The sequence below is a fragment of the Sphaeramia orbicularis genome, chromosome 5 (assembly GCF_902148855.1).
Source record: "Sphaeramia orbicularis chromosome 5, fSphaOr1.1, whole genome shotgun sequence".
NCBI lineage: Eukaryota > Metazoa > Chordata > Actinopteri > Kurtiformes > Apogonidae > Sphaeramia > Sphaeramia orbicularis.
In genome coordinates this window covers 51,008,784-51,024,061 of record NC_043961.1, presented here as the reverse complement: position 1 = coordinate 51,024,061, position 15,278 = coordinate 51,008,784, and the positions used below count along the sequence as shown (strand labels likewise).

General features: G+C 36.3%; 1 protein-coding gene across 3 annotated transcripts in view; it reads right to left on the bottom strand.

Annotated features, from left to right (window-relative positions):
* slc12a5a (solute carrier family 12 member 5a) overlaps positions 1–15,278 on the bottom strand; it is a 250,325-nt gene that overhangs the window by 83,194 nt on the left and 151,853 nt on the right. For all 3 annotated transcript variants that reach the window (XM_030133705.1, XM_030133706.1, XM_030133707.1), the window contains exons 2-3: positions 7,503–7,603; positions 6,869–7,006 (exon numbers count right to left, since the gene is read on the bottom strand). In XM_030133705.1, coding sequence (XP_029989565.1) covers positions 6,869–7,006; positions 7,503–7,603 — 239 coding nt within the window. The remainder of the gene's footprint in view (positions 1–6,868; positions 7,007–7,502; positions 7,604–15,278) is intronic.

Here is a 15,278-nt window from a genome sequence, read left to right as displayed (position 1 = left end):
CACTCGATTTTTGCTGGAATGAATATAAAGATAGCTTTGCAGCACCTGGAGGGTTGAAATTCAAAGTTTTTGAACTATGTGGGTCCAAACACACAAATAAATGAACCAAATACTAATAAAAGTGGGTTTAGAAAAATACGACCCCTTTAAAGAGCTTTAAATGGTCAAGCCTCTGTTTACATTTCTGAGTTGCTAAAACAGCATAAGCCTACAGGTGCTCTTCGATCATTGAGTCAGTGCCTGCTGGTTTGCACCCACTTCAAAACTAGAGGGGGTGGAGCCTTTCAAAGCAGTGGCCCCTAGACTATGGGATGCATTACCACTGTTATTTTGCACTTTTAATTCTGTTGAGTCTTTTAAAAACCACCCGAATACCTTGTTGTTAAGACAGGCTTTTAGTTCGGTGTGGGTTTTATGACAGTTTGCTTTTATGATTTTATGCCTGTGTATGTAGGTGTGTGTCTTTGTTTGTCTATGAATCCTACTTCTGATTTTACTGTAAAGCGCTTTGTGAATTCTTTCTGTGAAAAGTGCAACATAAATAAACTTAACTTACTTACAATCTGTATGCAAATTTGATTAGTAAAGGCTGTTTTAAATCACTGTTTTTGACATAATTATAATAATAAAAAAAAAAAAACCTAGCCAAAACAATGTAGTGGTCAGGGAAGCGTCCATGAGTCAGAAGAGTTGAAAACACAACTTGGAACAGCTCTTTACGGAAGCTCAGACATTCTTCACATGTAGCATAAGCACACTTTTGTTGTGGAAAAAGTAAATAAAGGGTTTTGAGTCCCAACTCATAAAACAAAAACAGCGTATTGTACAGTTAGCAACTCGTATCTGACCTCGAGGTGTACAGGTTATGTCCTCACGTCGGTGTGCGTCACCATAATAATCAAAAGTATTTAAAGCAACAGTACACAGGGAGGTGATCATTACAACAAGTTCAGTTGGGAGTTCAATCCTTATCTCTGCTGTCAGTTTTAACGGAGGTATCGTCAAGATATTGATAAAATCCACTGTACATCTGACAGCCAACACTGGCTTCCACGGTCATGTCTATTCTGATCTGCCTCAAGGTGAGAGAAAAATGAGACGACCTGTATGTGTGAGTAAAATATCAGACTGACTGGGCGCCAACACAGAAACAGGTCAGAGGTCACAGAATACCTGTCAACTGTCAACCTGTCACTACTATAGTTTTATCTATGTCACACTATTATTATTTGTGAAACTAGAATTGTCAAAAATACTGGATTTTTAATCAGCGGGATACAAGGATATTTTCCTGACAGATGTGGGGTTGTGTTTATTCACCTGACTCATAGATATCAGTGAAAAAAAAATAAAGGAAATACTGCTAAGGTGTTGACTGTGATCCCAGTAGAGTCGGAATAATTCATCCGTTGGTTTTGTTAATCAGAGCCAATGGGACACTATACAAACTACTGGTATTAACTTCAGTCTGACAACTAATATTAGTCTTCTCAGCTGGAAACTCTGACTTTGAGGGAAAATCTCAAAATATAAAAAACACTCCTATATTTTGTACAGTTAGCTTGACTACAGATTCATTGATAAATCACACTGAATCTTATATTTACTTTTATGTATTTATTTATCGGGTTATTTATTACTTGGACATAAATGTTCATTTGATACTTTTTGAGCAGTACATATTGAATTTATTTTGTTATTACTAGTGTACATGACAATTGTTATTTTGTCTTGATCACTTTTATTTATTAATGTATTTGTTCTGATATTAGTTCCTTGTACACAAAAAATGTTACATTTTTTCTTCTGCCCAAAACAAATAAATGAATGAATGAATTTGATCGTTTTATGGCTCAGTAATGAAGTTGAAAATAGTTCAGTTCCTACAGTTGTTTTTACAGGATGTGACTATGATTGTTCAATTAATTGCTTGTTCAGCTTTTACATGTTCTAAACTATCATTACTACATTGGCCTTTAGCAATCCAATGTCTGTCATCCACTAGATTCAAATGTTCTGAGATATTACTCAGGCATTATGTATATAATGGTGAGTTCTTTAACCCTTAAAGACTTATTTTTGTGGTGGCATATAAATTACTTTTCTCTAATTTTATTTTATTTTTATTCTTTGTTTATTCAGAGAAGCAGATCATACAAAACTTCCCTTTTGGGCACAATTCAACGTCCATACCTCATATGTGAATGAAAGAGTGAGTTTCTAATCCAAGTTTTTTAGTTGTATATAGAACAAATAGAACAAGTGGGTAGGAGGAGAGGGCTTGCTCCATTTCTTTTCAACCTTGGAGTCAGGACCCCCCATGGGGTCACCTGGAATTCATATGGGGTCACTTGAAATTTCTAGTAATTGATTAAAAAAAAAAAAAATACTAATAAAAAATATATGGTGAGTTGACAGAGACAATCCCAATCCATAAAAGACATGACAAACTCTGTGTGAAACTGAAGCACTGTGATACTGTTTGTCTTTCAAATGTTCATTGTGGTCAGTTTCAGATGCTGCAGCTCTTTCATAATTCATACTTTGAGTTCTTGTTTGTTCAGTATTAATTGTCAGCCTTGTAAATACAAGCTGGACTGACTGTACATATCCTGACCAAGGAAAATAAAATTCTCACTTTGTGCAGTAATCTACACCTGGCTTTTCTGCCTCCATCCATAATAATATACATAATATAGACTAAATGTCATCTAAAAGTTTATTTGCAACATAGTATAGCAAACTATTACACGATCAAAACCAAATTAATTTTAGTAAAAAAAAAAGTCTCCGTTTTGAATGTCTCGGGTCGCCAGAAATTTGTGATGTTAAAATGGGGTCACGAGCCAAAAAAGGTTGGGAACCACTGTATTAAGGTGTGTATGTTTACACCAACCTAAACAGAAATGTATATCATGTTAATGTTTTCACATAACCGATATATTCAATTCACATTAATTACAGGTTTTAGAAAGTTTGTCCATTTTGACCAAATATTGAAAAAAAAAATTCCCTTTGACCCTTAAAACAAAATGTCGACTTTTCTCTACATTTTTGCCTTTCCTGAGTGATTTACACTCAGTCAAGTCATTTATTAAATTATTATAATATTATCATCAGCATTTTGCATTTTTCTTCAAAGAAAATCAAGTATTTTCCAATATTTAATTCACTGATCATGTAGCTGTAGAGTAAATTTGAAGAATATGACATCAAAGCAGAGAAAACTGAGGAAAGAATGACTTTTTCAACAAAATATATCAATAACTGGACATAAAAACAAGTGTCGACAACCGCTGTCATTTGTCAATCGACATGGGTTTTATTGGTAAATTAATGTTTCAGAAGATGATAGTATTTCCACGTTCACTACAAAGCCTCTGAACATCCAAATGAATCATATCTGATGATTTTACCTTAATGAATTGACTGTATTGATAGGACTGACAGAGCACATGTAACCATTTTTGATCAGTACATACTTTTGGTGGGTGTTTAGATGTTTGAGCATTAAACTATGACAATTTTTCCTAAAATTACAATAAAAACATCCCAGTACAGTGCACCATGACCCCAGTCTCATGATACTGTTCATATCAGTACATTCTTAAGGATACACAGTTTTACTAATACAGCCTTACATTCCAAGTTATTTGCATTATCGTCATCATTATCGTCATCTCTTCTTATTTAAGCTTTGCTGCACCATATCCCGTTGTGCTGCTAACACTACCATTTCCCGCAGGACTAATATTGCCTGTCTGTCTATCAAGAGGAGAGAAAAGAAGCCTGAAAAGTAAACTCCTTCCTGCAGAAAATACCAGGGGATGATGTGGAAGGAGCTGATTACTGACTGGCATTTAAGATGCAATCCAGTAACATGAACAGGGGATTTATAATATCAACAGAAAATGATTGACACCTTTTAAACCGGTGGAGTTCTTCTGGCTCACCAGTGAATGTGTTAGCAAAATAATCAAAAACTGCACTGTTAGGGATCTATGAGGTAATCGAACAGAAAGTACAAAACTATATTTAGTAACACTTAATGACTGTCCCTTGGCAACAAGCATAACAACCTTTCTCGGGTGAACAATATGTCCAGTGGATGCAATAAACAATATTACTGCAGCAAATCTAAGTCCACAGCAGGATCTCACTAAGTAGAGTCAAATTGGTCTGTTTTAATTTTTATAACATGACACAAAAAGTCGTTACAATTATTACGGAGCTTTACAAAAAACACCAAATTACTTAAAAGTTACAACGCCTGACCTTTTGCTCACTAAATACAATGACTCCTGAACATCCATTAGTGCTTTTGCTTCCATTGGAGCATACTTAAAGCTAATATTGTGTGTTTTTTTCCCCTTTATCTAAAAAAAAAAAACCCAAACAAAAAAACAAAAAACTCGATTTCTTTTAAATGGACAACATCAACTTAATTGAATTTAACCCTTTCATGCATGAATTATGAGAACCTTCATCAAGATTTTTTTTTTCTTGAGTGTTTTTATTTCTCCTTAGGCATGAAAAGAACAATGTGATCGAGTTTTTTTTTCATGGAGCTACAAAAATGTCAACTCAGATACACCGTGCATTTAATTTTTGAAGCAAAGAAAGATGTATTTAAAACCCAATAGGGTCAAAACACAGTAATGTCCCGTCAGAGAGCAAAGTTTAATTGATTGTCATCCCAACATTTATTTCAATATGAAGTAGCTCCTTGTTTTGGATAATCCCTTATAGTCCACCTAAAGCAAAAATGAATTTAAAAGTAAAAAGTTAAATAATGGGTCATTTAGCAATACTAATCTGTCAAATTGTCTCTAAAATGTCCCGTCAGAGAGATTTCGAATTCGGTGTTTTGACCCAATAGCAGAAAGTGATATGAAAACAATGAAATTAAAACATTTTTAATGCTGCTAATCTGATGTTTTCTCACATTTTAACATATTCTAATACTAGTTATTACTCACTTCATAGGGGTAATATGCCAAAAAACCCTTTTTGTTTAAAAAAAAAAAACAAAAACCTGTTAATTACAGTCTAACAATTAACAATTAATTTACACTTAAACATGTTACTGCAGGTTTATCAAGAACAGCAAAGTCATACTAATTGTATGAATCCAAGTGTATGGGATGATGCACAAGTGTCCACTGTGTTGGCTGATACAGAACTAAAACAACAAAATCCATGAATATACAAGAGAACAGCTGGAGAATAACTGTCCACTGTAGTGACCACTATACGTGAAAGGGTTAATCACTCTAACTGTGCACAAAAAAAAGCTTTTTTTTTACTGTTAAGGAATATGTAGTTACCACAGTTATTCACATCACATAATGTGTTTTCACAATACAAAGTGTAGAGAAAAAAATGATGAGAAAACAAATAACCTGCTGATTATGTGTCTGAGTACGTCAGTTATGTTTGAGTCAAACAAATTATGATGGTTAATGTAAGGTAAAGTTATTCCATACTGTGTTCTTCTTGGCACAATAACAGCTACACCTAGAAGCTGTCTCTAACAATGTCTGGAATCTAGATCATGAACAAATAAAAGCAGGTTCTTAAATACAACGTAGGCAAATAATAATATGGATAAACTTCTGCTGCCTGTCATGTCATCTACAACCAGTTAAACACTACATTCACTGCTACAAATTTAATCTAATACATTCAACAGTATAATTCAGCTGTTTTCACTTTATTTTGTTGTGCATCACTCACCTTAAGAGTTACTGTCTCATCACACTGCAGACGTGTCTTACTTTTTCAGTGAAAGTTAACAAGTGTTACAAGAGTACACCGCTTACACAGCAAAAGCTCTATTAAGCAGTGAATGTTTTTTATCCACTGAGAAGTTTTATAGCGATTAAGGAAGTGGGATGTGTAGAAAATACATAGCAGTACTTTTATCATCAAATGATATGAGTCTACTGAAACAAAGTTTTGGAGTAAGTAAGACCATTTCAATTTATTAAATGAAGACAACTAGTATTAAAAGCTTTGCTCTAACACAGGAGTGTCAAAGTCATTTTAGTTCAGGGGTCACATACAGCTCGATATGATCTCAAGTGGGCTGGACCAGTAAAATAATAATGATAATAATAAATATGATAGTGGTTACATCTACAAAGTTTCCTTAAAAATCTGAATAACATGAACAACCTGAAATGTCTTAAGAAAAATAAGTGCAAATTTTAACAATTTCATGCCTCAGTTTATCACTTACACATACATTACAACTTACATTACTATTACAAATACACAAAACGTTTAGTGACAGGCAGATTACTGGTAAAATTGCAATGACTTCTCTTAAGATATTACAGGTTGTTTATATTTGTTCAGGTAATTCACATTTTTGTAAAAAGATAGTTTGTAAATGTAAAAATTTTCATTTTTTTACACCAAAACAAAGAGAAAATTTGCGGTTTTCAGTAATTATAGGTTATTTTGCTAGTATTATATTGGTCTAACCCACTTGAGATTGAATTGGTCTGTATGTGGAGCCTGAATTAAAATGATTCTGACACCAGTGATTGTTAATATTTGCAGTGCAATTTTTACATTTCACATATTCATCCCAGATTGGACCCTTTGGCAGGCTGGTTTTGGCCCACGGACCACATGTTTAATGCCTGTGCTTTAATACAATCATTCCAATAAAGGCCTGGCACCTCCTATAGCTGAGGTAAATAAAGGCCTGAGCTACAATTACAGGAAATCCTGAAATATGTACTGAAGATGAAAATATTGCAGCTGTCCAGCATACAGCTTGGTACATTTATAAATGTACTGTACTGAGTAATGTATATAACTTGTGTCTTTATATATTATCAGATCTTTTCTTACATACCTTGACCGGTTTCTTGCGTGATGACTCAGCCTCGTTGTTTTCAGCCTCCTCGTGCTCCTTGCTGCCTTGGGGTAAGTTGGAGTAGTTGGCCAGGCTGCTGAGAAGAGACGACACCATAGGACTAGTGTCCATCTCCTCCTGCACATACACACACAGACAGGAAGCCCAGGGTTGTTACCATGCATTTGAAGACATTTAAAATGACAAATGTCTGCAGTAGAAGGCAAATAGAGGCACACGGTAAGCAACACTTTGAGTTTATTTTGTGTCGACTGAGCGTGCTGCACATATGTAACTATCTCAGGTATCGTGCTCCAACCCATCTCGAGCATTTTCTGATTTTGTTTTTCTCTTGTAATATATAAATCCCATTGAGAACACAATGTAAATACATTTGTGCAGAGCTGTGGCAAATTGCCTTGTCGACGTTCTTTCCCATAGCAGTGTGAGATTTGCTTGTATTAACCTGAGGTTCCCACATGCCCTTCACACAGTAATTACCCTCATTAATCGATGTCAGAGCCTTTATTCAATCACAGAATTGTGAGAGTGACTGTATCCCCTCTTCTTCCTATTGTGTGTGTTAACAAGTGTGTGTAGGTGCTGTACGTGTGTGCAGTATATTGGACCGTACCTCAAACAAGGCCATGTTCTTGCCGTCATACTGCTGGCTCTTTTCTGCGGCAACATCACTGCTGTTGATGAAGGGGCTGCTCTCCTTGGGGTTACTATCACCTAGGACACACAGAAACGCATTTTTAGAGTTGACAGAAATAAAATACACAAACTCAGTACCAACTCACAGACTAGAACATAGGTTCACTGTGTTGGAACAAGTTTTTCATCGGCTGACAAACCAATTCTGAGAGAGAACAGATTGTAGAATGAGGCGATATGGTGTATTTAATAATTCACAGATGAAGCTAAGAAAGTGACACACAAAGAGGACATCTTATAGAAAAAGTAGAGTCTCTATAAAGCACCCAAAGTCAGGAATGCAGAGGAACAGAAGTATGCCTAATGGAGTGTGCATACACAATATGTGCAGTGCTATATATTCCATATGGTCTATGAGGAACGCAAACTGGAACATCTCAATCAGACATTTGCTATACCCACAAACAAAACTAATGCACATCCTATCTGCGCCTTTTGCTTTTTCAGACAGAATTTAAGATGATGTAAATATCACCAGTGGTACATCGCATTTCAGAAGGAATCATGCAATCACTATAATCAAAGAAAACTGATACATTTGGTTGGTAGTGCAATAATACAGATTTGTGGCAAACTGTTGTTAATTTTGTGTTGTTTTTACCACATGAACTGTACATTCCACCACTCCAACTGCATAAAATGTACACTTTTTAGACCCACGTTTTATGCATATGATGTTCTTTACACAACAGCCATGGTCAAAAGTTTTGGGAATGACACAAGTTTTGTTCTCTCAATTTTTTTAAATGATATTTTTCCATGTATTTCTGAAGTACACTAAAGAGCATAAGCATTAAGCATTATATGGGTTTCAAAGACTGTTACTGACAATTAAATCCCATTTACAGAAAGAACCAAAAGTTTTGGCCAGGACTGTACAATTACATATATCATTTCAATATATATTGCCCTGTGATGCAGTGTATCATAACATATTCCTTTGTATTACACGATTCACAAACACATAGTACTGACTAATTGTTTACACTGTGCTGTAGTCATGTTATGACAGTAAAATGGGTAAATCAAGTGCAGAATTAAAATTAGCTCTTTTTTTTAACACTACTGTATAAAAGACAAGGATGGGACACAATTGTCAATCAAGCACTAAGAAAATGTGAGACAACTCATATCCAGCCCCTCGTGTTCTTATACATGTGTAGAATAAGTAATAGATTTAAAAAGCACAAATATGAGAAAAGATGAAAGGAAAATGTGTATAAAACTAGCTTAACTGCAAAGGTAGTAGCCCTTTTGACCCACCTCTGACCACCACAGCTTCATGTATCTCATGTGGATTCAGGGAAAACCACGTGTGTTATTTTGCACCTCACTGTTTAAAACTTTAACCTTTGATTAGCCTTTGCACTCAAACTGCTTTCTGACCAGGAATAATTTAATTTAGAATCACTTTACCACCCACCCATCACCAAGTACAATGAAGGTCTTGGATGGCAAAGGCAGCACAGTGTAAATTGTCTTATTTGCGCCTTCCCCTTCAAGTGTCTCTTCAGGGAGACAGCAGATTGCTCTCCCTCTGGCTCTCGGTCCTGTCTTGGACTGAGCACTGCGAGACCGAGTTATTTATAGCAAGGATGCCGCAGCCATGTGCCATGACGTCGGGGCATCGCTAACAGCCGGCACGCTGTTCTACAGAGAGACAGAGCAATAGGGCCACTCAGACGGGGACGTTGAAACAGGCCGAACATTTGGAGCACCACGAAAAGAGCACAGAGAGAAGGAAGAAAAAAAAAAGTGGGCAGTGTAGAGTCTAAATCAAAGAGATAGAGGGAAAAAAAAATGTGAACGAGGCTGCAGGTGAGAAGATTGAGAGAGACACAGATAGATAAGGGTGAGAGTGAATAGTGACAGGAGAGAGATATGGACTCAGACAGACAAAGAAGAGGCAGCTAAACCTGAAATGGGAACTAAAAGCCGAGGAAAAGGAGACACACTTATGGCTCCGGCTGCAAAATGTAAAAAGCTTCTGCTGCACTTAAGGTTCAACTCGGTTCGACCTCCAGGTTAAAACATGCGCTGTGGCTAAAAGGGAGGCCGAGGGTTTCCAGAACGTGTGGATTATTTAGATGCTTGTTTTGAACTATTTTTACGTCTTTACGTCCATATGATCCAACTGTACAAGAGTACTACGTGCATGAATGGAAGCCAATGCAACAACGGATGTGTGTGGTAGGTTTAGGTGCCATTCTGAAATGTTTGTTAAAAGGTACCAGGTCTGACACCAGGGCTTTGGTGCTGTGTACTAATTTATTTTTTTCAACCTGTGTATTTATTGCTTTTTTTTCAAAGCCCAATATTCCATTTTAATAAAAGGAAATTGCATTACACATTACAGTAGAAAGCTTTATCAGCTCATATACGTTTGACACACACAGCATCAGTGAACCTAGTAACCACAACTTGAAGATGTCTGTTAATGTAGTATTGTTTGAAGAAAGTACAAAAGTTGTGTGTTTGTGCTTCTGATGAGATTTAGTCTTTAGCTGTTCCATTTGGTACCAAACACTAATATTACTACCGATTACTAAACAATACCAGGAAGTTTTTGATACTGAGTAGTTTGTAAGAAATTTTGTCAGTGCCGTAAAAGTGAAGTTGAAGTTTGATACTCAGCCTTAGTCATGTCTTTTTTTCTTTTCTTTTTTTTTTTTTTTGACACTTCCTTTTAAGCTTTGCATATCTAAAGAAAATGACAGACACATTCCACTTTTTTATTTATTTATTAATGCACATGCACTAACACTGCCTGCACTTTTATAAAGTATTTCCTGCTGCTGTGGTGCTGTTTTATATATTGTGTTTTTAATCATTTGTATAAATATATTTATTCATTGTGGCTACACTGAAGGAGAGCGACCCTTAATTTCATTGTAACTTGTTTTGTTTTTTTTTTAACAATGACAAATAAACTAAACTAAACTAAACTAAACAACATATCTGACCCATACATGGCTCAGTTATTGTTCTGTCATTTCAGGACCATGGACAGTGCTATTCGTTGCGTGTAGTTGCTACACAGTGATGGTCTTGAATCAGAGCAGAGGAACTCTACAAATAGATAAAACACAACCAGCCTAAAACTTTTGCCTCTGTTAACTGAAAGAAGAGATTTAACACTGAATCAGAAGTACGGTTACAAAGTAATTTTAGTTTTGATTTCTTTGCCTGCTTACTTTTTATGCTTTTAGATGTAACTTTGAGCAGTAATAGCATTTTCCAGACTGAAGGGATGAACAAGCACAGCATGCTCTCCTCATTTGATAATTATGTACTGAATATATTACTGCTACAGGCCACTCTGTAGTAGAAAATATGTTCTTGTGTTTATTTTTTCACATTTCATTTTTGTCTCCACAACTATCTGTCGACCATCTAGTGACCTCCAGCTTGAAAAACACTGCTCTAATGTATACATCCGACACAAAGTTACACAAACTCAATGCTGTTTGCTCTCTGCATTTCCTTTGTTGCTATAGTTACTACAATCACTTAGCAGTATTCTATTTCAGAGCAAAAAACAGTTTTGGTGCTAAAATGATCACAAGAAATTAATTAATCACTGAGTCAAAAAAATCCCAACCACCAAGAGGATATTAAACTACTTTCTCTTTAAAGTAAATAAAGATGTCAGTTCTGGGCTCTTATTCTGTATTTTCCTGTACTAACTAAATAGGACACAGTTAAATGGATCTCAAGCCTTTCTGTTACCCGACCTTGCAACATGGTAAACAAGATAAACCCCTTTTGCGGTATAACATGATGTCTTTGTCAATCTCTGTCGAATCATCATTAGTTAGATTCAGTGCATATAAGGGTGAGTTTGTAGAAATGGGAAAAAAAAAAGGAGCAGCAGGACACAGTGTTAGTGGCATCAATGTGTCAGCAGAGAAATGCCACGGTATAATGGCACCTGAATGAATTCGATTGGATGTGACAAGTCATCTGATGAATGAGCCACTGTTAGTGATGCATGAATGAAATAAGTGGGACCAATCAGCTAATGCATGTGCAAATTCACTTCTGTGCCTGACTTAGCAATATGCTTCATTTTGTTACCTTCGCCTGATGTGTAAACTACCATTATGTAACAATACACCTACACAACTGCCTGAAATCTCATTTCACTATTATCCAATGAGGTGTTTTTAGGAAATAAGTGTGTGTGTGTGGGGGGGTTATAGATAAAAGAGGGCTTGCATACGTGCACACAAATAGAACACTTCTTATAGGATCAAAATAATCTCAAATGCCCGCTCACACACGAGCCAGCAACACATTAGCACACATACAAACACACAAGCATCTGAAGGGCTAACGCTCCGAAGACGACTCCACTCTCATATCACTTATCTCTCCATGGCCCATTTCTCCTCCTCGTCTAATAATTAAAACTCCATCATCAAAAGAATGACGGATACCCCCATTTTGGAGAATGACAGTAGCTAAAAGAGTTTTGCTCTGACCGTATCCCCCAAGCAGCTTATCCTCTTTCAATCTGATGCGATCCGTCCATCAATGGCTCTCGCTATCAAAGCCTGTCCCTATCTATGGTCAAAATCCAGAGCTCTGCCGCTCACTGAGCATGTGATCATGTTCCAAATCCGCTGCAAAACAAAAACACACAATCTATACTCCTCTCTCATTTTCTTAGAGCAGACATTTAGCTTTTTGTACAAACACTGAAACTCTTTGTAATACACCATACAAAGTCTTTAATAACCTTATAGTTCAGGCCATGCCAAACGAGAGAATGAATCACAGATTACTGTTCTGACATCATTTATCTGTGCTACATTTGTCATTAATTTATTGTTTGCAGAATGGAAGGAACAGTGACAGAGAACTGAGTAATTTGAGTAATTTATAAAGGAAAATGGAAAATCTTTTTTCTTAAATGTGAGAAATTACATTTCAATGTAAATTATGGCGTTCAACATAGCTGTTTGATTATGTAATATTTGAATTTCGCACTCATGATTTACACCAATTTGAGTTATACTGATGTTTTTTTTTTTCAATATGAAGTGTTATTTCCATGAAGTAAATGTTTACTAAAATAACTTAAAGAACAAACTCAGTGGTTTATCTGGTGGATGAAACTGATGTCACACCACAGTTTGATTTTAGCGTCTAAGAGATATTCAGACCCAACAGTTGTGATTGTTTACCTTCCAAAGTCAATCCTGATTAAAAGAAAGATTAAAGGATTAAAAGTAACATTAAAAAACATTACATTTAAACTGACCTGACTCTGTTAAACCAGTTTTCTTACATCCAGATTTATGTTCTGCTTCACATGAAAGTCAGAACCACAGATGTAACACAAACAAAAAGCTTCACTACACCTTCATTGGATGCTGTTCATCCTCCTCACTACTATGCATTATTTTGTAGATCAAGTACACACTGTGCAAGGTCCTGAGATTTTCAGCCCTTGAAAATCACCATACAAATACAGAGATTGGGGAACAGGCTTTTAAATTTTATGCTCCAAAGAAGTGGAACAATTTACAAAGACTGCTGAGGTTAGACACACTGGTCCCATTTTGCTCGGTTTGAAGCCCTGGTGGTTGGCTTGGAGCGATGGGAGTGCAACGTCTTTTCTGTCACTGCTTGTGGTGTGGTTGCTTATATTGTGTATGTATTGTATCTATAGACACAATAGATACAGTATTTGTGACTTTGCACAGGCTGTCTATGATGAATGAAATGAATGCTTTTGCATTTGTAGAACACAGATAAAAACTATGTGAAAAAAATAGATAACCTCCTGAGATCCAGGAAAGTAAATGTATTGGCTTTTTTTTTACATTAAATATTGTCTTGATTGGAAAAATCATAATGCAATACAATTTTTATTTATTTATTTATCTTTTCATGAAATGTCCTTCGCGGTAAACAGGATTTTTTTTTCTAAGTAAAGCTGTGAAACTCTTGTCCCCTACAGAGGACAAAAATGCTGGGTCTCAGGAGGATAATAAACATAGTACCACATTGTGTTTAGGCAATAATTTTTATATTATATTTTGATGATAATTTCTAAATTACATGGAGGCATGTCTTCTGTTTGTATACTGTCACATAACATCGAGCATCGGTCTGGTCTATTGCTCTCTCTTGGACAATTCACAGTTTTCCAGCAGATCTTTGAACAGAACCACAGAGGATTAGGCTGTTAAGAACTATATGACTTTGTTTTATTGATCCTCCATGAATGGCATGAGGTGGCAACAGTCACACATATCGCTGCCTCTCTCTCCCTCTCTCTCTCTTTTCTCAGTTGCAGTTGAAACCCTCTCTGCCTCCCTGCTCTGTGTCATATGCCATACTGCTCTTTGTCTCCATGGACTGACTTCAAGGGGAAAAGCCAAAGTGCTAGATGTTGAGTCTTGAGAAGCTGACTCAACAGAGACTCAGGGACCACTAGTTGATTTGATGTGTGTGTGTATGGCTATGTGTGTGTGTGTGTGTGTGTGTGTGTGTGTGTGTGTGAATGCATGTATTTATCACACATATACTTGGCACAGGACCAAGGAATGTGTTGTACAGCAGCAGCAGAATGAGCTATGGCCAATTAATCTTAGTCTGGGCAGAGATGGCTGGGTTTCAGCCATTTTACGAGAAAACAGGGACACATGAAACCTGGTAACTAATCCTGTGGCACTGAGAAAGGAGGTTTTTTGTACCCATCTGATTTTTTTTTTTTTTTGCAGCTACCTCACGTATGAAAGTAAATACAGAGTTTCATTTCTGGCAGTTAGTCAGACACATACTGGAGTAAACAGTCATTTCATTAGCATACAGCGAGAAAACTTCATCTGGTGGAGGAGAGAGGAATTTAAAGGGAATCAGTCGGACAGAAACACAGTAAAAAAAAAAAAACACTGACTTGGATTTTCTTCATTCCCTGCCATTGCTCCTTGGAGCCTTGCCAAATCCAAGCAGGTCATAAGTTCACTCACGGATTCTCTTCTCCGCTCATAACGTCACCACACGGACACACTAATTCATGTCTAGTAATCAAGGCTATAGGTCTCTTACCGTCTCTCTCAGTGAGCTGACAGAGCACTGGGATATCGGGTAGAGTCAGGTGGAAGATTAAGGTCACTTTAATCTAAATTCCAGTCAAATCAGGATTGACAGCGATTTACCATCGACCCAAACATATCCATGTGCAATACTGGAACACAGACGTTTGCCTAAAAATGACCTACATGCAAGAACATTCAGGGTTGACATTCAGTTACAAGGCATTAAAATAAGGCACAGATTGCAAAGGCACTGGAGTCTGTGATGAATGATAATGAATAATAATAATACTATGTTCCAGTGCTGTACATTAGATTAGACTAATTCTTCAAATATGCAAAACAACACAATTTGAATTGCAAAAAGGCAACATGATCAAAAGCAATCTAAAAAAAAAACGTTGCTGTAATTACTTTGCACTGGCAATTTTACCAATTATTAGTGCTCCTGCAAATGATTTGATTATCTGATTTACTGCAGATTAGTTCTTGATTAATTTGTGTAATCATTTTTATTTTTTATGAAATGTCATAACACAGAGACTAAAGCCCCACATTTTTTTTCTAATCCTAAAGTGATGTCTTCAGACTGAAGTCAACAACCCCACAACATAGATGTTAAAACTGAATCCAGTAATGCTTGG